General features: G+C 40.3%; 3 protein-coding genes across 7 annotated transcripts in view; 2 read left to right on the top strand and 1 right to left on the bottom strand.

Moving 5' to 3' along the window:
- Nucleotides 1-380: 380 nt before the first annotated feature.
- Nucleotides 381-12514, top strand: LOC145423109 (uncharacterized). Of its 4 annotated transcripts, none has more exons than XM_080295280.1 (7): nucleotides 381-1245; nucleotides 2051-2389; nucleotides 2617-2763; nucleotides 10185-10277; nucleotides 10936-10973; nucleotides 11056-11210; nucleotides 11498-12514. In XM_080295280.1, exons 1-7 carry the CDS (start codon nucleotides 1212-1214, stop codon nucleotides 11502-11504), a joined length of 813 nt encoding a protein of 270 aa, XP_080151406.1. In that variant the 5' UTR covers nucleotides 381-1211; the 3' UTR covers nucleotides 11505-12514. The 4 variants fall into 4 exon arrangements, with proteins under 4 accessions (XP_080151406.1, XP_080151407.1, XP_080151405.1 ...); XM_080295279.1 differs by having other exon boundaries at nucleotides 398-1245; nucleotides 2054-2389; nucleotides 11584-12514; XM_080295278.1 differs by having other exon boundaries at nucleotides 400-1245; nucleotides 11584-12514.
- A 364-nt stretch (nucleotides 12515-12878) lies between these two features.
- Nucleotides 12879-19371, top strand: LOC113013690 (uncharacterized). 2 transcript variants are annotated; one of them, XM_026154798.2, is made up of 7 exons: nucleotides 12879-13987; nucleotides 14688-15032; nucleotides 15260-15406; nucleotides 15774-15875; nucleotides 16638-16663; nucleotides 16746-16901; nucleotides 17032-19371. In XM_026154798.2, the coding sequence occupies exons 1-7, from the start codon at nucleotides 13954-13956 to the stop codon at nucleotides 17215-17217; spliced, it is 996 nt and encodes a 331-aa protein (XP_026010583.2). In that variant the 5' UTR covers nucleotides 12879-13953; the 3' UTR covers nucleotides 17218-19371. The 2 variants fall into 2 exon arrangements, with proteins under 2 accessions (XP_026010583.2, XP_026010581.2); XM_026154796.2 differs by having other exon boundaries at nucleotides 12880-13987; nucleotides 14685-15032.
- Nucleotides 19324-23185, bottom strand: part of cables2b (Cdk5 and Abl enzyme substrate 2b) — a 46738-nt gene continuing 42876 nt past the window's right edge. The window contains exon 10 of the mRNA XM_026153813.2: nucleotides 19324-23094. Coding sequence (XP_026009598.2) covers nucleotides 22948-23094 — 147 coding nt within the window. The 3' untranslated portion in view covers nucleotides 19324-22947. The remainder of the gene's footprint in view (nucleotides 23095-23185) is intronic.

Here is a 23185-nt window from a genome sequence, read left to right as displayed (position 1 = left end):
ATTAAAATGATTATAATACAACATGAGTATTTTATTTATACAATAAATGAAATTAACAAAGTAAAAAAGATTGAGAGCGGCCAAAAGCGAAATAAAAACTTACTAAAAGCTGACTCCTAACACACCTTGGAGAAAATGTACATTTTTAAAAGAAATGTAGATATTTCAAGTCTTGGGGCCAGCCTAATATGGAGATATGGAGGGGCAGCTGATTCCATAAATTGGTGGCCACAGCAGCTAAAGCTCGGTCCCCCCAGTGTTTCGGTCTCGACATGGGGACAGCAAGGACTGACTGGTCAATTGATCTGAGAGACCTTTGTGGAGTGTTTGGGTGCAGAAGGTCTGACAGGTAAACAGGAGTCAGGCCAGCAAACAATAACATTTTTTACTTTTCTACATTTACTAAAATAAATGTAGGTGAAGAACTTTTATGCTGATTTTTAGATGTAGAAAAAAATAATTAGTAGGATTGTAGTGTTCTGTTTGATCTGCAGGACTGACAGTGTATTATAACTAACACCTCTTATAACCATGCTGGAAACAGGCTGGCTTAAATAACTAGTTATTCTTTATTTCCATTTATTTCCATTTAAATATACATACTGGTCTTCTAAAAAGAGTTTTATCTGCTCCACTTCCTGCTAAGTCAAACAGGAGCCTTTATTTTGGAAATTTAAAGGAAGTTCTGCATCACGTTGTTCCAGGTAACTTGACATGCTCGTGATTAGAGACAGAAACTGTCTCGTCTGCTGAAGTTTAGCTCCATCAAAGTTGTCCTTGAGTCAGAGCTGTTGAAGTTTATCAGCTGGCCCCTAACAGTCAGATGAATGTTCGGGAGAAGCCGCTAAAATCGCACAAGTTCCGGTTTCATGTGATCAACGATGCTCCGTGTCTCTGTCAGCTGTTTTACTGAGCCATGAGCTCCATGAAGAGAGTCCAGAGATTCCACTAGATGGATCCTTCCAGCGTGACCTCCAGGATCCAGACCTGCACACACACTCAGACTGCCGGGATTTAGGATCGCATCACTCACTCAGACTGGTGAGAGAGAAGGTGTGTGTGTGTGTGTGTGTGTGTGTGTGTGTGTGTGTGTGTGTGTGTGTGTGTGTGTGTGTGGTTTGAAGGCATGACCACCTCATTAAGAGAAGTAAGAAGTTCCTGGTTTGAAGTGAAAAAGAACTGAAGCAGCATTAAACCATCAGAGCTCTGAGATGAAACACACTTTGCTCTGCTTCATCTTCCTCAGTGAGTAAATTCTCTTCTTATTTCTGTCACTTTCTCTGTTCTAACTTTTATTTGTCTCCATTTTATTTTTAAATTTTCAACTTCCTTCTTCATTTCCTTGTTCTCCCTCATAGTTAGTGGTTGTTGTGGTTAAACATGCAGGTTATTAAAAGCATAAGAAAATCTGTGAAATATATCCAGTTTGAAATATATAAATCTGTGTGGAATTTAAATGTTTCAACAAACTTTTTTGTAATTTGCAAATTATTTTTAGTTTTAAACCAGTTTGATCCCCAGAAATCTTCTACTTTTTATTGGACACTGAATCTGTAATCAAATACTTTTCGTCTACTCTTCTATGAGAGACAAACTTATAATAGTAGAGCTGATGAAACAAACACTCTGTGTTTCATTTCTTCTCTTAATGAGCTGAAGAGCAACAAAGTGAGCGGTGACAAAGTGAGAACTGGATGTTTAGCAGCGCGACTAAAATGTTCATTTCACATACAAATATGGAAATAGCTGCTGCTGCTGCCGATGATGATGTCATCAAAGATAAATAAAAGTCAAATTTCATTTTTGTATCTTTTTCACAACCTTAAACTCTGAATCTTCCACATCAGATGCTTTGTGTTCGTGTATAAAACAGGAAGTTTGCTGTTTGCAAATAAAAACGGAAAAATGAAGTTAAGATGAGATACCTTTATTAGTCCCACGAGTGGGAAATTTCAAGTTAACTGAACTTCTGTGATCAGTTCAAATTAATAATCATCTGTCACATTTAATCTATAGTAAGATTGTAACTAATGACTGTTCATCCTTTCAGCAGCACTTCAGGATGGAAACACTGGTTTGGTCAAAGCACAAACTCTCCCTCACAGAGCAGAGGAAGGAGGAAACATCACAGTTGGGTGCAACTTTTATTTCCCTGGAAGCAGGAAACTCTTCTGTAAGGAAAAATGTGAAGATGGAAACATTCTTGTTGAAACATCTGATGATGCAGCTCAGAACGGCAGATACAGCATTAAATATGAAAACTCAAATAATATTATGTATGTGAGCATCACACAGCTGAAACAGTCTGACTCAGGATGGTACAGGTGCTCTTTGGACAAACGCTGGTGGACAGTTGGAAACGATGATTTTGAGCTGATTGTCACAGAAGGTGAGTTTCTGCTAACAGTCGTGTTTGTCTTTGAAGGTGTGACAGAAGCTTCACGTCTCAAAAGCAGCTACTTTTCCTTCAAATCACCTACAGATGTTATATTTATCTGAAACATCAAGTTTCATCAGTTCTGCTGTCAAACAGCCCATAACCACGTCAGTCACATGCAGATATATAAACTGCTTCAAGTGGTCTTATTATGACTCTGATGCTTTCATTGTTCACAGCTTCAACCACTTCAACACCAAACGGGACTCTGAGACCTTTTTCAGCTTCAGTGTTTCTCTCATCAGCCTCCACACCACCAACAGCACAGAGTTTAAGCTCAACTTCAGGAAGCTCCACACCTTCATCAGCCTCCTCTGGAAGTTCAGGTACGTTATAGATTTTTATATGTATGCAGATTTACATGTGATGAAGATCCATTACTGAGTGAACTACACAAGAATGACACATTAAGAGCTGTGGAAGAATCACTCTGATCTTTCAGTGAAGTAAAAGAGGAAAACTGTAGAAATAAAGAGAAAAAAGTTTCCACCACAGCAGGTCAGCAGCTGAGAGAGGACATGGCTGACTTCCTCAGAGCAGCACTGCATGAGATCTGTGCTAGATGACAGATATAGACTGTGATTAGTCGCTGTTTGGTTTCAGAGCGTTTTCACAAGTGTCAGTGTAACAGACACAGACAGAGGAAAGCATTGTGGGAGCTGTAGTTGTTACTGAGGGTTTGAAGCAGAATGAGGAGCTGCTCAAGTTTTAGCAGAAAGTACAACAGCAGGAACTTAACACAGAAAACTTGGTGAAAGTATAAAAACTTTCTGTGCTTCTGAGTAACTACTTCATTCAATTCAATTCAATTCAATTTTATTTATATAGCGCCAAATCACAACAAAAGTCGCCTAAAAGCGCTTCATAGATACAGAGAAACACCCAACAATCATATGACCCCCTATGAGCAAGCACTTTGGCAACAGTAGGAAGGAAAAACTCCCTTTTAACAGGAAGAAACCTCCGGCAGAACCAGGCTCAGGGAGGGGCGGGGCCATCTGCTGCGACCGGTTGGGGTGAGAGAAGGAAGACAAGATAAAGACATGCTGTGGAAGAGAGACAGAGGTTAATAACAGATATGATTCAATGCAGAGAGGTCTATTAATACATAGTGAGTGAGAAAGGTGACTGGAAAGGAAAAACTCAATGCATCATGGGAATCCCCCGGCAGCCTACATCTATTGCAGCATAACTAAGGGAGGATTCAGGGTCACCTGGTCCAGCCCTAACTATATGCTTTAGCAAAAAGGAAAGTTTTAAGCCTAATCTTAAAAGTAGAGATGGTGTCTGTCTCCCGAATCCAAACTGGAATCTGGTTCCATAGAAGAGGGGCCTGAAAACTGAAGGCTCTCCCTCCCATTCTACTTTTAAATACTCTAGGAACAACAAGTAGGCCTGCAGAGCGAGAGCAGAGCGCTCTAATAGGGTGATATGGTACCACAAGGTCATTAAGATAAGATGGGGCCTGATTATTTAAGACCTTGTATGTGAGGAGCAGGATTTTGAATTCAATTCTGGATTTAACAGGAAGCCAATGAAGGGAAGCCAAAACAGGAGAAATATGCTCTCTCTTTCTAGTCCCTGTCAGTACTCTTGCTGCAGCATTTTGGATCAGCTGAAGGCTTTTCAACAAGTTTTTTGGACATCCTGATAATAATGAATTACAGTCGTCCAGCCTGGAAGTAATAAATGCATGAACTAGTTTTTCAGCGTCACTCTGAGACAGGATATTTCTAATTTTAGAGATGTTGCGCAAATGGAAGAACGCAGTCTTACATATTTGTTTAATATGTGCGTTGAAGGACATGTCCTGGTCAAAAATGACTCCAAGGTTCCTCACAGCATTACTGGAAGCCAAGGTAATGCCATCCAGAGTAAGAATCTGCTTAGATACCATATTTCTAAGATTTTCAGGGCCGAGTACAATAACCTCAGTTTTATCTGAATTAAGAAGCAGAAAGTTAGCGGCCATCCAGGTCTTTATGTCTTTAAGACATTCCTGCAGTTTAACTAATTGGTGTGTGTTATCTGGCTTCATGGACAGATAGAGCTGGGTGTCATCAACATAGCAGTGAAAATGTATGCTAGGTATTCTAATGATACTGCCTAAGGGAAGCATGTATAATGTAAACAGAATTGGTCCTAGCACTGAACCCTGTGGAACTCCATAATTAACCTCAGTGTGTGAAGAGGACTCTCCATTTACATGCACAAACTGGAGTCTATTAGATAGATATGATACAAACCACTGCAGCGCAGTACCTGTAATACCTACAGCATGTTCTAATCGCTCTAATAGGATATTATGGTCGACAGTATCGAACGCTGCACTGAGGTCTAGCAGGACAAGCACAGAGATGAGTCCACTGCCAGAGGCCATAAGAAGATCATTTGTAACCTTCACTAAAGCTGTTTCTGTGCTGTGCTGAGCTCTGAAACCTGACTGAAACTCTTCAAATAAACCATTCCTCTGCAGATGATCTGTTAGCTGTTTGACAACTACTCTTTCAAGGATTTTTGATATGAAAGGAAGGTTGGAGATTGGCCTATAATTAGCTAAGACTGCTGGGTCTAGAGATGCTTTTTGAGTAAAGGTTTAACTACAGCCAGCTTGAAGGCCTGTGGTACATAGCCGATCATTAGAGATAGGTTGATCATATTTAAGATCAAAGAATTAATTAATGGCAGGACTTCTTTGAGCAGTTTTGTAGGAATGGGGTCTAAAAGACACGTTGATGGTTTGGAGGAAGTAATTATTGAAGTTAACTCAGAAAGATCAATTAGAGAAAAAGAGTCTAACTTAACATCAATGGTACTAAGAGTAGCTGTAGATAATATTACATCTGTGGGATGATTATTGGTAATTTTTTCTCTAATGATAAAAATTTTATTTGTGAAGAAGTTCATGAAGTCATTACTAGTTAACGTTAAAGGGATTGTTGGCTCAAAAGAGCTCTGACTTTTTGTCAGCCTGGCTACAGAGCTGAAGAGAAACCTGGGGTTGTTCTTATTGTCTTCAATCAGTGATGAATAGTAAGATGTTCTGGCTTTGCGGAGGGCTTTCTTATAAAGCAACAAACTATTTCTCCAGGCTAAATGATGATCCTCTAGATTTGTGACACGCCATTTCCTCTCCAGATTACGAGTCATCTGCTTTAGGGTACGTGTTTCAGAATTATACCACGGAGTCAGGTACTTCTGATTTGAGGCCTTAGTTTTCACAGGAGCTACAGTATCCAGAGTCGTACGTAGTGAGGAGGTGAAATTATTAACAAGATAATCGACCTCTGTTGGGGTAGCGTTCAGATAGCTGCTCTGCTCTGTGTTGGTACAGGGCATTGAAGATGATAACAGTGGGTGGATTATATTCTTAAACTTAGTTACAGCACTTTCAGAAAGACATCTACTTTGATAAAGTCTACTCTCCACCGCTGTGTAATCAATTATTGTAAATGTTATCAGGAAATGATCAGACAGGAGAGGGTTTTCAGGAAACACTGTTAAATGTTCAGTTTCTATGCCATATGTTAAAACAAGATCTAGAGTGTGATTAAAGTGGTGGGTGGGTTCTTTTACATTTTGAGAGAAACCAATTGAGTCTAATAACAGACTAAATGCCATGTTGAGGCTGTCACTTTTAGCATCTACATGGATGTTAAAATCACCCACAATAATCATTTTATCTGAGCTCAGAACTAAATTAGATATAAAGTCTGAGAAATCAGACAAACTCTGTGTAAGGCCCAGGTGGACGATGATAACAAGTAAGACTGGTTTCTGAGTTTCACAGCTGGGGTGGACGAGGCTAAGCATCAGGCTTTCAAATGAATTAAAAGTCTGTCTTGGTCTTTCATTAATTAATAGGCTGGTGTGAAAAATTGCTGCCACACCGCCCCCTCGGCCTGTGCTATGGGCTCAAAATGTGGTCATAAATATTTTGTACTTGTAAAAAAGATTTGTGTGTGCGTAAAAAAGATTTGTATGTGTAAAAAGAATTTGTGTGTGCGTAAAAAAGATTTGTGTGTGTAAAAAAGATTTGTGTGTGCGTAAAAAAGATTTGTATGTGTAAAAAGAATTTGTGTGTGCGTAAAAAAGATTTGTGTGTGTAAAAAAGATTTGTGTGTGCGTAAAAAAAGATTTGTGTGTGCGTAAAAAAAGATTTGTATGTGTAAAAAGAATTTGTGTGTGCCTAAAAAAGATTTGTATGTGTAAAAAAGATTTGTGTGTGCGTAAAAAAGATTTGTGTGTGCGTAAAAAAGATTTGTGTGTGCGTAAAAAAGATTTGTGTGTGGACATAGAAAAAAAACCCTGCAAGTTACAAGTACGGATTTTGACCCTATTTTTCTTCCTTTCATCTGATTGGTCAATGTCATGTCAATCACAAATGTAACAATCCAATCAGAGAACAGATGGGTTTGGCTGTCAGAGGGGCGCTTTTTTGAACTGCAGGTCCTTGAAGGGTGATACAGTTTGAAGCTGGAGGATCGCTATATAAATATCCGATAGCAGCTAGGTCCCCTAACTTTCAGTAGCTGTTGAAAGGAAAAAGTTGTGGTATATCAGTGGTTAGAAATACCATTGTTACTTTAGGATTAGTTTAACACAAAGTCAGGGCTGATCCAGGACCATTGCTGTGAGTCACAGTGCGCAGCATAAAAGTCCTTTCACATCAGACGCAGAATGTGCTGCTAATGCTAACTGCTAACTAAAAGCAAAGGATCCAGAATTTGTTATGCTGGCTGCTGGGCTCTGTGGGTTTTTGCAGCAGCTCTACCTGTACTAGATGCACCTGCTCCTTGTCTTTTCTATCTCTGACTTTATGTCCTCTACAAGAGTTTGTTTTTTTTGCTGGTTCTTCAAATGTTCAATAAAAACATGTATGCTAATTCATAACGAAGAAAGCTTTGTAATGAAGACTGTCATTTCCAAAACACTGCCCGCCCCCACCCCGCGGTCCGCAGCGCTGTTGAAAAGGCTGTGGAAGTCCCTGTATTAAACACGTAGACCTCTGACACAAAAATCACCAAACTCTGACGACCACAGACTGTTTTCCTTCGTGGTGATGAAGGAAAACGCTGGGTTGGCATGTAAAAGGGCATTTATTCCCTTCAAAGACCTGCAGTTCAAAAAAAGCGCCCCTCGACAGCCAAACCCATCTGTTCTCTGATTGGATTGTTACATTTGTGATTGACATGACATTGACCAATCAGATGAAAGGAAGAAAAATAGGGTCAAAATCCGTACTTGTAACTTGCAGGGGTTTTTTTTCTAAGTCCACACACAAATCTTTTTTACGCACACACAAATCTTTTTTACAAGTACAAAATATTTATGACCACATTTTGAGCCCATACTGTGCGTCGAGGTTTCTGGTAGTTAGAATGAATCCTGCTGCAACCAGGTTTCTGTAAGGCAGAGTAAATCAATTTATTGATCAATTATTAAGTCATGTACTAACAGAGACTTGGAGGAGAGAGACCTAATATTTAATAATCCACATTTCACTGTTTTACTCTTTGGTTCAGATGTGGATACTGTATTGTTCTTTCTTTGTGATTGTTTATGTTTAAGTTGTTTGTTGCTGGTTTTTAGTTTGTTTTTTGTCTTTTTGGAAGCTGACACAGTCTCTATGGAGATGGGTTTTTGGGGGGGTAGCAGGAGGAGAGAAGCTGCAGAGAGTAGTGATGTGTCCTGTGTGTCGAAGCTTCAAATCGTGCGTCGGGTAATCGCGGGGGCGTTTTTCTGAAGCGCGTATCGAGGCTTGCTTTGATTACGTATGCAGTGACGTTCGAGGCCTCGCGGGCAGTCCGTACCACGTGACTGATTCAGGGACTGGTTCACCGGTTCGCGCCAGATTCGAAATAACATGGGCAGGAAAACAGCTGATTCCCCATCACACCGTGTTGTGGAATTGGATTACGTACGTGCTACATAGTTACTTGTGCATTTCTTCTTCGATGGAACCAGCAAGGAAGAGATGTTTTGTTTTTTTTATTTTGTCTCTCCTAATAAAGTATGCACACAGTAATAAATATCACAAATGATAAACACCAAAATATAAATAAACAACACTACACATCCTATAATCTGATTTCTGTCTTTTAGTTTATTAAAAAGTGAAGCACCAAACACTAGTTTGTGTCATTATCCAGATGTACATAAGGTTTACACATCATTATAATCAAAGAGCCCGCTTCACTTGAATTGTCCACTTGATGGCGCAGTAGAGCAAATGAATCATCACAATGCTTCGAACCATGAGTCGACCAATTGGATGGAAAGCTTCAGTTCATCATGAGGCTTCATCTCACCATCACTAGCAGAGAGGCGTGTAAGACTGCAACTCTGCTTCCTGGTCCCAACTCTGGATAGTCATATTTTGGGGGGTTTAATAAATTTGTCCATATTTCTAGAAATGAGAGCTGCTCCATCCAAAGTGGGATGGATGCCGTCTCTCCTAACAAGACCAGGTTTCCTCCAGAAGGTTTTCCAATTATCTATGAAGCCCACATCGTTTCTGGGACACCACTCAGACAGCCAGCAATTTAAGGAGAACATGCAGCTAAACATGTCACTCCTGGTCTGATTGGGGAGGGGACCAGGGAAAACTACAGAGTCCGACATTGTTTTAGCAAAGTTGCACACCGATTCAATATTGATTTTAGTGACCTCCGATTGGCGTAACGGGGTGTCATTACTGCCGACGTGAATTATGATCTTACTGAATTTACGTTTACCCTTAGCCAGCAGTTTTAAATTTCCTTCAATGTCGCCTGCTCTGGCCCCTGGAAGACAATTGACTATGGTTGCCGGTGTCTCTAGCTTCACATGTCTGAGAACAGAATCGCCAATAACCAGAGTTTGACCCCCGGCGGGTGTGTCGCCGACTGGGGAAAAACGATTAGACACATGAACGGGTTGGTGGTGTACCTGGGGCTTCTGTTTAGGACTATGCTTCCTCCTCACTGTGACCCAGCCGCCCTCTTTCCCCAGCTGCTTGGGATCTGCCGGGGAACAGCTAGCGGGGCCTACGCTATCTTCGGCTGCACCAGCTACAGGGGCCTGGCTAGCTACGGGTGAATGAAGGGTGCGAAGCCGAGTCTCCAATTCAGTAACCCTGGCCTCCAGCGCTGCAAATATGCTACATTTGTTACAGATATCATTACTGCTAAAGGAGGCCGAGGAGTAACTAAACATCTGACACAATGAGCAAGAAAGTGCAGGAGGGACAGGTGAAGTAGCCATGGTGCTAATGAGTCGGCTACAAGCTAGCGAGACAGTACAGAGACAGTGAGTGAATACTTTGGCTATAAATTAAGTTGTGAGTACACAAAAAGTGTGCTTCGGATGAAGCACGTGAAGATTATACTATGAAAGAAGAATGTATTTAAAAGTTGTTAATTAAATTGCTAAGCAAATAAGCTACTCAGAAACACCACTGTGTTTGAGCAGGAACAGGAAGTGATACTCTACCACAGAGCGAGCGAACACCAAGTGACAGCGCCACCAAGAGAATCAACCTAATTTCATGCACAATAAAAAATTAACAAAAGACAACAACTCAGGACTCTACAGGAGTAACACGATGACGACCGCACACACTGCCTCAAACGGCCCAACAGCACAGCTTTTCCTCTTTATATGCCCCGCCCACAATTATGAGAGGAAACGCCTGTGGTCAGTTGTTACACCACCACTGCTGTAACAACTGTTTACACTGTGTGAGTAAAATAAATCTTCTCTGCAGGTGTGCCGCTTTATGTGCGTCTGATTGTGGTCGTTGTCATCAGCATCTTTTTAGCATCTTTGCTGATGAAGAGCAGAGCCACTAAACCCAGAGGTGAGGCTACAGGAAACACATGACAACAGTGTTGTCATCACTTCAGAGCTCATCACACTAATGCACAGTCATTTCCTGGAGTCTAATACCTCAGTGAACAAGTTTGAATAGTAAACATTTAAGAGTACACATTGTAGGAAATTACTCATCATGTCACAGTGGAAACAGATTTATGTGCTAACAACAGGAGTCAGACAAGAAAAATGCAAAGAAAATGCCTGAAATCAGCTTCTGTCTGTCAACAGATGCAGTTTATTTAGTAGGAAAATATCATTTTCGTCATTTATATACAGAAAAGCCAAACAGAGCCTGGCACAGAGATTCTTCCTCAACAAAATAATCACAGTTTGTACAAAGTTTGTTTAATTCTTCTGTAACAGTCGGCCTGATAAAAGTGTGTCCATCAAGCTTATTAGAGTTAACTAAAACTAAACTAAAAGCTTAAAGTAGTGAATGAACTAAAATGATCTTTAATAAGATCAAATAAAAATATACAGGAACTGTTCTTAGTTTGCTGTTGTTGTGGTTCATATTGGCGGCACATGCATCAGTAACTGATTACTGCCAGTTATCATCGTCGATCCTGAGTTTACTTCCTCAGGTTCTACTTGGTGAACACGTCTTAAAGACTGATGTTTATCTTCTGATGTTTTTTCAGGACCTCCTGTGGAATCTGAGCGTGCTGACATCACACAGGTGAGTTTTAGGAATTGTGAGACAGCTGAGCTTCATCACAGCTTGATTTGTATCAAGCAGCTGGTTTGATCTCCTTCTGCAGGACAAGCAGTTGTGTGAAGAGATCAGAGAGGAGGACAGACAGAGCAGTTCACCTCCTGCAGGAGTGTGTTCAGTGTACGCTACACCAAAAGCCTTCAGCCAGATGGAGATGGAGACACAGACCTCGGCAGCCTCTCCACCTCTGCTCACAACAAAGTAAAACTGTGGTCTGATTTTAGGCTCTTTGATTTTTACTATAGCATCTCTTTCTACCAGCTAATATTAATGATGAGGAATGCACAAAGTCAATGCAGACTCTCTGCTCCCAGTTTATTAGGTACAGCTAGTTAAAACAGTCCAATAATAAAATCTTTAATTTGTTATTAGAGATGATGATGATTGTTGTTATTTGTGGTACAGTTGTTAGTGTTTTGGATATTTTCATTATTTTGTTCATTTCTGCTTCATGCACAGGCTGAGGGTAACTTTATCATTTAATTTAGAGTCTGAAGTTTGATGTCAGGCTAACGATGACATGAATGGAGTTGATTACGCTGAAGTTTACTTCACATATTCCCACCACCAACAGCGCCCCCCAGTGGTGATGCAGCTGATGTCGTCTCCTCCAGGCTTCAGGCGCATGCCAGCCCTGCCAACCACACCACAGATCTCCTCTGCTGCTGAAAAACACCAGCAGTGATGCTGTTGATGGAACCTCAGTGACTAAAACAGTTTATGACGTTTATCACCTGCAGACAAACAATCAGCCTCAGTTTAAAGCTTTTTAATTGCAGCTGCTTATAATTTAGTTTAACAGATAATTGATTCTGTTTTTCATTTTCTCAAACTGGAATATTTCCCAGTTTGAGAAACTATTCTTGCTATAGTGATTCTGTCGGACAGATTCAGTGAGAGAGCTGCACAAAATGATGCATATAGGAGGGAGTATGGAGAGTTATTAGATCAGCCAGCAGGTAGGCTGTTCTTGGAGGGAGGTCCTTAGATGTAGTCATGAAAAACGCTCCAGGTGGCTGATTTTGCATGTGCTCAACTATTTATGATGATGTGTATTTAAACTAAACCACTGGAACTCAGCTAAACTGCTGTGTCACCTGTCTGTGTTGTCAAATCAAGAATTTAACATGGAAATATTTTCTAATATAAAAACAATAAAATGAAGATAAACACTTGGTAAATATTTCCCTTCACAGCTCAAGTGTCAGAAGAGACTGGATGAAGGTCTGAATGTCAAAAGATTCAAGTTATGATCAGAACAAATTTAAAAGAAGTCTGAAATATTTTATTTGCCAGAAAAAACATTTGATAAATATTTGACACAATAAAGTAAATATAGTGTGAACGAGAGCTGGGTTTGGCCTGTGATCATTATTGTTTATACTTATTCTGGATTTATCAGTTCTGCTCTTATTGTGTCAACAAAAGCTTAATATTTGCTTATGATCAAATCTGTTTTGTGAATTTATGTCTTGAAGCAATAAAACCTTCCATTAAAACAGGAACTGTTTCTTTGTCTTCCTGTGATCACAGACAGTCTCCCATCCCCGAGTCTTCATTTGTTGCTGCTCAGTTTTAATTTCAAAAACACGTCATGATGGACTTTTCATCTGTTTCTCACTTTTTCTACAAATATCTGATTAATTAATCAAATCCAACTTTATTTATAGAGGACTTTAAAAATAACATGTTTGTCCAAAGCTTTCCAATAAAAAACAGAAGTTTAAAAACCACAGATTAAACAGACAAGCTAAGTTAAATAACAATAAAATAAATACATAAATGAAAAAAGTAAATAAGTAAATATTCAATATTAAAACATTAGTAAAATACATGATTATTTTATTCATATAATAAATAAAATTAACAAATTTAAAATACAGATTGAGAGCAGCCTACTACAAGTTGATTCTGGTAATACTCCTAAAAAACCATGAAGAAAATGTGCGTTTTTAAAAGAGATTTAGAAATTTCAAGTGTTGGGGCAGATTATTCCATAAATTGGTGGCCACAGAAGCTAAAGCTCGGTCCCCCCAGTGTTTCGGTCTCGACATGGGGACAGCAAGGAGTGACTGGTCAGCTGATCTGAGAGACCTTTGTGGAGTGTTTGGGTGCAGAAGGTCTGACAGGTAAACAGGAGTCAGGCCAGCAAACAATAACATTTTTTACTTTTCTACATTTACTTAAACAAATGTAGGTTAAAAAAAAAACTTTTATGCTGATTTTTAGATGTAGAAAAAATTAATTAGTAGGATTGTAGTGTTCTGTTTGATCTGCAGGACTGACAGTGTATTATAACTAACACCTCTTATAACCATGCTGGAAACAGGCTGGCTTAAATAACTAGTTATTCTTTATTTCCATTTATTTCCATTTAAATATACATACTGGTCTTCTAAAAAGAGTTTTATCTGCTCCACTTCCTGCTAAGTCAAACAGGAGCCTTTATTTTGGAAATTTACAGGAAGTTTTGCATCACGTTGTTCCAGGTAACTTGACATGCTCGTGATTAGAGACAGAAACTGTCTCGTCTGCTGAAGTTTAGCTCCATCAAAGTTGTCCTTGAGTCAGAGCTGTTGACGTTTATCAGCTGGCCCCTAACAGTCAGATGAATGTTCGGGAGAAGCCGCTAAAATCGCACAAGTTCCGGTTTCATGTGATCAACGATGCTCCGTGTCTCTGTCAGCTGTTTTACTGAGCCATGAGCTCCATGAAGAGAGTCCAGTGATTCCACTAGATGGATCCTTCCAGCGTGACCTCCAGGATCCAGACCTGCACACACACTCAGACTGCCGGGATTTAGGATCGCATCACTCACTCAGACTGGTGAGAGAGAAGGAGTGTGTGTGTGTGTGTGTGTGTGAAGGCGTGACCTCGTCATTAAGAAGTTCCTGGTTTGAAGTGAAGACGAACTGAAGCAGCATTAAACCATCAGAGCTCTGAGATGAAACTCACTTTGCTCTGCTTCATCTTCCTCAGTGAGTAAATTCTCTTCTTATTTCTGTCACTTTCTCTGTTCTAACTTTTATTTGTCTCCATTTTATTTTCATTTGTAGGTAATCGCTCAGTTTTACAACTCACTTCTTCTCTGTCATAGTTACTGGTTTCTGTGGTTAAACATAGTGTGAAGTTTGGAAATGAATCAAACATGCAGCTTATTGAAAGCATAAGAAAACTCCTTGAAATGTATAAACATGTGGAATTTAAATGTTTCCACAAACTTTATTATTTTGTTTCACACCAGTTTGATCCCCAAAATTTCTACTTTATGTTGTAGACAGAATCTGTAATCAAATACTTTTCCTCCTCTTTGAGAGACAGACTTACAACACTGATGAAACAGCACTCTGTGTTTCATTTCTTTTTGAACTGAAACGTTTGGATGTTTAGCAGCAGATGTAAAACACTCATTTCACATGCAAACATAGAAACAGATGATGGTGATGATGATGATGTCATCAAAGATTAATAATAATAAATCTTTTTCACAACCTTAAACTCTGAATCTTCCACATCAGATGTTTTGTGTTTGTGTATAAAACAGGAAGTTTGCTGTTTGCAAATAAAAACAGAAAAATGAAGTTAACTGAACTTCTGTGATCAGTTCAAATTAATAATCATCTGTCACATTTAATCTATAGTAAGATTGTAACTAAAGATTGTTCATCCTTTCAGCAGCACTTCAGGATGGAAACACTGGTTTGGTCAAAGCACAAACTCTCCCTCACAGAGCAGAGGAAGGAGGAAACATCACAGTTAAATGCAGGTTTTATTTCTCTGGAAGCAGGAAACTCTTCTGTAAGGAAAAATGTGAAGATGGAAACATTCTTGTTGAAACATCTGATGATGCAGCTCAGAACGGCAGATACAGCATTAAATATGAAAAAACATCCACTCTGTCATATACTCTGTATGTGAGCATCACACAGCTGAAACAGTCTGACTCAGGACGGTACAGGTGCTCTTTGGACGAACGCTGGTGGACAGATGGAAACTCTGATTTTGAGCTGATTGTCACAGAAGGTGAGTTTCTGCTAACAGTCGTGTTTGTCTTTGAAGGTGTGACAGAAGCGTCACGTCTCAAAAGCAGCTACTTTTCCTTCAAATCACCTACAGATGTTATATTTATCTGAAACATCAAGTTTCATCAGTTCTGCTGTCAAACAGCCCATAACCACGTCAGTCACATGCAGATATATAAACTGCTTCAAGTGGTCTTATTATGACTCTGATGCTTTCATTGTTCACAGCTTCAACCACTTCAACACCAAACGGGACTCTGAGACCTTTTTCAGCTTCAGTGTTTCTCTCATCAGCCTCCACACCACCAACAGCACAGAGTTTAAGCTCAACTTCAGGAAGCTCCACACCTTCATCAGCCTCCTCTGGAAGTTCAGGTACATTATAGATTTTTATATGTATGCAGATTTACATGTGATGAAGATCCATTAATGAGTGAACTACACAAGAATGACACATTAAGAGCTGTGGAAGAATCACTCTGATCTTTTAGTGACGTAAAAGAGAAAAACTGTAGAAATAAAGAGAAATAAGTTTCCACCACAGCAGCTGAGAGAGGACATGGCTGACTTCCTCACAGCAGCACTGCATGAGACAGATATAGACTGTGATCAGCACATTTCTGCCTTCTGCAACACAACTTGTTACTCTGTATGTGCACAACTTTACTGCTAGATGAACAGACCTGGAGGCCACATGTTTACACTGCGAGTAAAAGAAATCTTCTCTGTTAAACTCCTGCAGATGTGCTGATTTATGTGGGTCTGATTCTGCTCGTTATGATCGTCGTCTTATCAGCAGCTCTGCTGATTTTCTACATGAAGAGGAGGACCACTAAACCCAGAGGTGAGGCACAGATTTAATATTCTGTCAAACAATAGAAATGTCAAAACGTAGCATGTACGCTATAATCTGCTGCCTTATTCAGTGTACTGGTAAATAATCTGCCTTTAAAAGGTGTTTATGATGACAAAGTATAATTTTTTATCACCATTTAAACACAACAACCAAATAGAAAAGATTTTTTCTCTTTCCCAGTTTTCCACCTTTTTTTGTATAAAATCAGCGTAACTCTGATCCAGTCACCACGATGAGAGTGTGTCTACGTCATGGTAACACCAGATAATCTCAGACTGACAGAGCTGCTGTGAAAACAGACCGTTGGACTGAAAGGTGTTACTGATCGGATGGTGACGATCACCAACAGTCTCACTTGGATATGTTCAAAAATAATCCTTCAAAATTACAGTTTTATCAAATAACCACAAAACACAGGGAAACATGGCACCATGGCTGATCTGTCTCAGCTCAGAATGTCCCAGTTTGCATGAATTAAGTCAGGTGTGATGTTTCTGTCACACTGTTTTCACCTTTGAAGTTCAGTCTGTTTGTAAAAAGAGCACCGGATGTTCATTTATGACTCACAACAGAAACTGGTGGTAGCAGATTTGATTGATATAGTTTTGATTCTTTATCAGTCATGTGTCTTATTTAACTGAAGTTCATATGAAGTTCTTCATATCGTTCCTGAGTTTAGTTCCTCGGGTTCTTCTTCCTGTTATGTGTCTTAAAGACAGACGTTTATTTTCTGAGCTGCATGTTTTTCAGGACCTCCTGTGGAAACGGACACAGAGGTGAGTTTTAGGACCTGTGACACACATCAGCTTCATTATTGTTTGCTTTGCATCTGTCAGCTGGTTTATTCTCCTGCTGCAGGCCGACAGGTTGTATGAAGAGATCAGAGAGGGTGACGTAGCGAGCAGGTCACCTCCTGTAAAAGTGTCTTCAGTTTATGATTACGCCAAAGGTCCCCGTTCAGGTGGAGATGAAAGCGGAGGCATCTACTGCCTCGTCACCTCTGCTCAGAACAACGTAAGTAAAACTGTGTTGTGATTCTAAGCTGAGGCCATAAAGCAGGCAACTGTTTGTGTAGTGAAGTAATTCATCTGTTCTCAGACAACAAACTCAGATTCTAAAGTTTGATCTCACTTTTGTATCCCAGGTTGAAGACAACTCGCATAGTCTCTGTTACTCTGAGGTGGATTTTTCCCACAGTCCTGACACAAACGGCGCCCCCTGTGGTAACACAGCTGATGTCGTCTACTCCAAGTCTTCAGAGGACCTCAGCACCACCAACCACACCAAAGATGCTTCACCTCCTCTGTACTCTACTGTTACATCAGTATGAACTACATCAGGACTTAAGCTATGGATGAAGTCTTAACTCTCTCAGTGGACAACAGCTCAACACAACTGATACAAAAGTTTATTTATTTTTCTGCTTTTGACATGTTTTGAAGTTAAACGTGGAGTCAGCCTCGGGATAAAGTGACTTTTATTTTAGCTTAACATTGAACTAAAGAATGTTGCAATACCACAGTTATAATAGCACATGTTAGCATTATGGTATGATGCTACAGCACAGATCCAATAAGAAGAGAACTGTGCATTTTGAAGACTTCCAGCCTTCTGTACTCGTCTTTGGAGTATTCCATCATTGCATTTAGCAGTTGAGACTGCAGAAAGTTAATGTACAGACCGCTGTGTGAGGATGAATGTTGCAGAGTGATTAGGTCAGCCCGGACGTTTCACCTCTTTCAGATGACGTTTAGCTGAGAAAAGCCACAGCATGCAGATAAATAAACTACTTCATGTGGTGTTATTATGACCGATTGTTTCACTCTTCACAAGTCAGTCATAGCAGACCCAAATATAGCAGAAATAGATTTTCAGCCTTCTGTACGGAGGACAAAAAACAGGTTATTATAGCTAATTTTTCATGCATGAGAGGATAGTTTTATATTGCTCCCTCATTTCCATTCCGAAGCTTAAAAATCACACAAAGTTGAAAAAACAACTGGATATAAGGCGGGCGGTCCTCTACCAGAGGCCTGGGAGCTTGAGGGTCCTACGCAGATCCATCTTTGCTGTTCCAGGACTGCGCTCTTCTGGACAGAGATCTCGGATGTTGTTCCTGGGGTCTGGTGGAGCCACTCCTAGCTTGGGAGTCACTGCACCGAGCGCTCCGATTACCACTGGGACCACCGTTACCTTCACCCTCCACATCTTCTCTAGCTCTTCTCTGAGCCCTTAATACTTCTCGTGTTCCTTCTTCCTGATGTTGCTGTCATATTGCTACATCTATCACTATGGCCGTCTTTCTCTGCTTGTCCACCACTTTTCTTTCCGGCCATCCCCATTTGTCTGTCTGTATCTGGAAATCCCACAGGATCTTAGCTCAGTCATTCTCCACCACCCTAGGGGGGCATCTTCCATTTTGACCTCAGGACTTTCAGGCCATACAGATGTTCCTGTATACTATTCCAGCTTGATAATGGCATTCCATGTATTCACTTCCTGCTAGCATCTTACACCCTGCTGTTATGTGCTGGATTGTCTCAGGGGGATCTTTACACAGCCTGCACCTGATCACGGGCAAGGCGTAGGTGTCGATAGCCCGGATCTTGTTCTTACCGGTCAGCTGACTCCTCAGGACTTGCCTGACCCTCTGCAGGTACTTGGTGGTTGCAGCTTTCCTAGCGGCCTCTCCACTGTTTCCATTTGGTTGTGGGATTCCCAAATACTTGTAGCTGTCCTCGATGTTTGCAGTGTTGCCCTCTGGTAGTGCATCAGTGAATCGATGTCTCATTCACTCATACAGCTTGATGTTATCCATGTAGAAGATGGGCTGACAATTGCTCCGTTCTGTAGTCGGTATCCGTAGCCAGTCTTGTCAATGATCTCACTGAGGGGGTTCAGGCCTATGCAGAACAGCAGTGGGGACAGAGCATCTCCTTGGTAGATCCCACACTTTATGGTAACATGCTATTGGCTTGAAGTAGGCCTCCAGTGTTGTACGCCACATCCCCATTGAGTTCCTGTTGATCTTGTACAACTCTAGGCAGTCCAGGATCCAGCTGTGGGGCATCCAGTCATAGGCCTTCTTGTAGTTAATCCAGGCAGTGCACAGGTTGGTGAGCCTGGTCTTGCAGTCTTGGGCGACTGTTTCGTCCACCAGTAGCTGGTGTTTCACTCCTCCGGTATACTTGCCAAGTCATTTCTGTGCCCCGTTCATGTTAGCCACTGTGATGCCCGACATGAGCTTCCATGTGGTAGTTGGAGATATATATTGAAATATTTAGCTGCCGTGGAATCACAATGTATAAAGTTATTGTTGCACATGTATCAGTGTTTTGACTGTTTTTCCTTTACAGACTTGTTCTTTAAATAATTAACTGTAACAAATTAACATCAACTTTATACCTAAACAACAACAAAAAAATGAAGAGATGCAGTAATTTACATATTTTAATGAAAATAAACATAAACATTGGCATTTTAACAGTGTATGGTCTTTATCCTTTACAAAATATCTTATAAATATTACAATACACACATTTCCTTCACTTGTGCAGTGGAAGTATTTGAGCTCAGCTTCCTCATACAAAGAATATTTACCTTAGTTGCAAATCAATTCAATGCAACACGTCTTAACTAGTCTCGCCTCTTTATTTCAACTGTGTTGGATCATTAAATGTATTTATGCAAAAGTAGCAACAAAAATATTTCTGTGGCTTTAACTTATGTGACGCCTCGACTGCAACGCTGCTGAACTGCTGCGTGCTTCGTCTGTGTTGTCAACAAAAATTACAATTTTTTTAAGTTAACAGAGAACTTAGAAGGTAAAAAAGGTAAATATAAACAAAAACAAACACTTGGTAAATATTTCCCTTTACAGCACCGCAGTGCTCAAAGAATAATAAAATGATAGTAAGCACTCAAACTAAATACAAAATGTTAATGTGACATTTAAATAACAGTGACAGGTAAAAAATTTTATTGTGGCACATTAGAGGTAAACGAACGGAGGAAGAGGAGGATGACAGAATAAAAGCTGCATAGAGTCAATATCACAAATCTCTAATGTAGAGAAGATGATTTTGGAAGCTCACGTGCCGTTTCTACTCTCAAGCAGATTCTTATCTTTAAGTTGACCGAAGTTTTGAACATTTTTCGGACTTTATCAGTGCTGCTGTTTACTACATCCTGTTAGGTACGTATGAAGAACTGAAGCATCTCAGAGCAAGTCACTGAGTGTGGATTCTTCCTCACTGTCTGTAAAACACGTCTTTACTGGAGCAGTCCAACGTCTGATTGCTTCATCAGCAAATTATACATCTTAATGCTTTTGCTGGTTAAACTCAATGAGCAGACTGATTTTATTTGGGTCGTTTGTCACAGTGAACGTCACATTGGTTCCATGTTAGTCTAAGTTGACTCCAGGCCCATGTGTGAAATAATTCTTCATATAAAAATAAACACATCTAACCCTCACTTGATGCTACTCCAGTGTTGTTTACATCCTGTTTGTAAATTAATTAAAATATGATGGATTGAAATGTAAAATGTAAAAACCTCAAAGATTTCAAATTGAATTAACAAGCAGCATTCACTGCTTCTTCTTTGTTACACTGGCTGTGCAGTCTGTCTGCCCACAGCTCTTCACATGTGTACTAAACACACACACGACATGCACGGCTGCAGTCACACACCTCACTTACACATGATATTAACACGAAGTCTCTGGGATCAGACCAATCTTATTAGAAAATAACATTTACGGGTGAACACAGTCTTAAAAGCACATGAACTGCGAGTTAGAAAGACAAACTTTGGCTAATTCAGGACAACAAGAGCTATGGTAGGAGCAGATAAAGTTTTAGGCTTTTCCAAAAACCAAACGGATCGTATCCAAACTCTTTGGGGTCTTACAGCAGAACCCTGGTCCAAACTCATTCGGCTCTCTTGCTCTGACATCTATAAAACTCAAGTCCATAAACACACGAAGGAAAATAAGATGAGTGGAAGAACGTGGAAATCTCAGGATGAACAATCATGTTTCCAACATTATCTGGTGAGAGGATAAAACACCTGCAGGTTCAAAGGAGACACGATTCTTCATCCACAGGATTATTAGTAATAAATTATTATCAGGCAGTTTTTAAATACACATCATTACAATAAGTTACTTTAAATGTAGAAAAATATTATATACTGTTGTTACTTGGTGATAAAATAAAGTCTAAGGACTGTGATGCTAAAAGGCAAAGTGCAAAAACAACTGAGGCTCAACAGGAAGTGTTTCTGAAGCCTCCTTTCAACAAAAGGCTGGAAAAGGGACATGAAGTCCACATGAATGAGTCTCCTATAAATCTTCCACTGGTGTCCTGACACCAGACTTCAACAGACGTCCTGTTGGAGGCCTCAGTTTGGTTAAATATCTGTCCCTTTACGATACAATGAAAAGAAAACTACTGAGCGATGTGTGTTTCTAAGGTATTTCATAAGCAGACACTCAGGAACTGCAGTGTTAATAGTGCAGAAAAAGGAAGTCAGTAGCCACAGCGAGTTCCTGCTGTTAACATCATGAATGTGTTTGCGCTTCACTTTAAACAGATGCTCAAGTTTCAGTTTCCAGGAATATCTGTGCTAAAAATGTAAATGATCATTGCAGAACTGCAACTTTTAAGTATCTGTTAATGCTCCATGTTTAGTGTGACAGACACATTCTGATGTCCTTTCTGTAAACTGCAGTCTTACAGTCAGCGCTTCATGTTTCTTCCTATTATTAACCAGGTCAGTGTCGTCTGTGGTTTTCAGTTGTGTTGCTGCTCGTTTCAGACAATGCAGCCCATGAACATGCAGCGCGTGCAAAAGAGAAACGGTTTTCCCTTCTGACACGTTTTATTCCAAAAACTGGAGCGAATGCAAAAACTGCAATCGTCAGAGTGAGACAGCCTTTAACTGCAGTCCATAACAAACAGAAGCAAAGCAGCTGGAGACGAGTGAGCATCACAGCAGCGTTTGTCTCATATGTTATAGAGGCTCTGTGTACCAACACTAACCCCCATCATAGCTTCGTTTAAAAGGACGTCTGCACTCTCTGAACGGCATGAAGTCAAAATAGAGATAGCTGCATGTAAAGCTGGCAACACAGAAACGGAGAGACTGAGAGCAAATATCCTGATTACAGAGCAGGATAAACCTTACAAAAGAAATACAGGCTGAAGCAAAAGCAGCCACATGTTCAGGCTTGAAGAAAAATTTTGACTTCATGAAATAAATGTATTGCATGAAGTCATGAGGACAAAGGATAAAGCAGAAGCAAACCAGAAAAGAAACCACACTGCTGCTCTTCTCAAAAACAGAACTCGCAGCCTTTTTCAGTCACTGGCAGCGTCCTCGTAACGGTTTGTATCTGAGCTACAGTCGCTGAAAACACTCAGCACTATTTTCAGCCGTAAAAAATATGATTATCTGATGCATGATGCATATTACTCGTAATATTTCTAATAAAGCTAAAATAAAGAACCTAAAAAACAGAGTTTAGAGAAAAGCTTTTTCAGAGTCAGACAGTTCTGGTTTTGTTCAAAGCAAATTTCTCCCTCTGTCTTTTGTTTGTTTTTCATCTTTTGTTTTTGTTTTTTCAAGGTGCACAGTCTGTTTTTCTTTTTCTTTTTACATGTACATTTTTGCACATTTTTGAAACCCACAGTTATAATGGCCTACACTATAAAAATAATGCTGGAGGAAGAAAACCTGAATTTTCCTGATTTTGATTTGACCTCCAGTGATTGAACCGTCAGTCACAGTGTGTGATCACTTTGGTTTTTCACGGAGGAGAGGAAGGGAACTTTTTCCTCTGCAGTGACGTCTTTGAGCCGTTTGCTGCCACGACAGCGTGGCTGAAGTCTGATGTAGTGCGCAGGAAGGAGGAGGATGATGATTTCTGGGTGGCGTCTGAGCCTTTGAGCCAGGCATCACGAGGACTGATCCGTCACAGTGCTGGAGCTCGAAGGTGCTGAGGTTCTCTGCAGAGGCGGAGAAGCGTGCTGCAGTGCTGCTCAGCCAGGCACTGCTATACCTGCTGCTGCTGCACCAACCGTCTGAAATGTGGCATGACTTTGCTCTCTGGGAGGTAGAGCGCCATCTCCAGGGCGACCAGGATGGTGAACTCGAATGATATGAGCTCCCTCCTGCTGATCCTGAAACGCTCCTCCAGCTTCTGCAGGAACAAACCAGCACATGAGAGAGAACAAATACTTTCTGATGACACAAACCGTTTCATGTCTGACTCCACGTCTGTGGGAGTTTTA

Source organism: Astatotilapia calliptera, chromosome 20 (assembly GCF_964374335.1).
Source record: "Astatotilapia calliptera chromosome 20, fAstCal68.1, whole genome shotgun sequence".
NCBI classification, from domain to species: domain Eukaryota; kingdom Metazoa; phylum Chordata; class Actinopteri; order Cichliformes; family Cichlidae; genus Astatotilapia; species Astatotilapia calliptera.
Note: the sequence above shows the minus strand (reverse complement) of the source record. Positions and strands in the feature narration are given on the sequence as shown.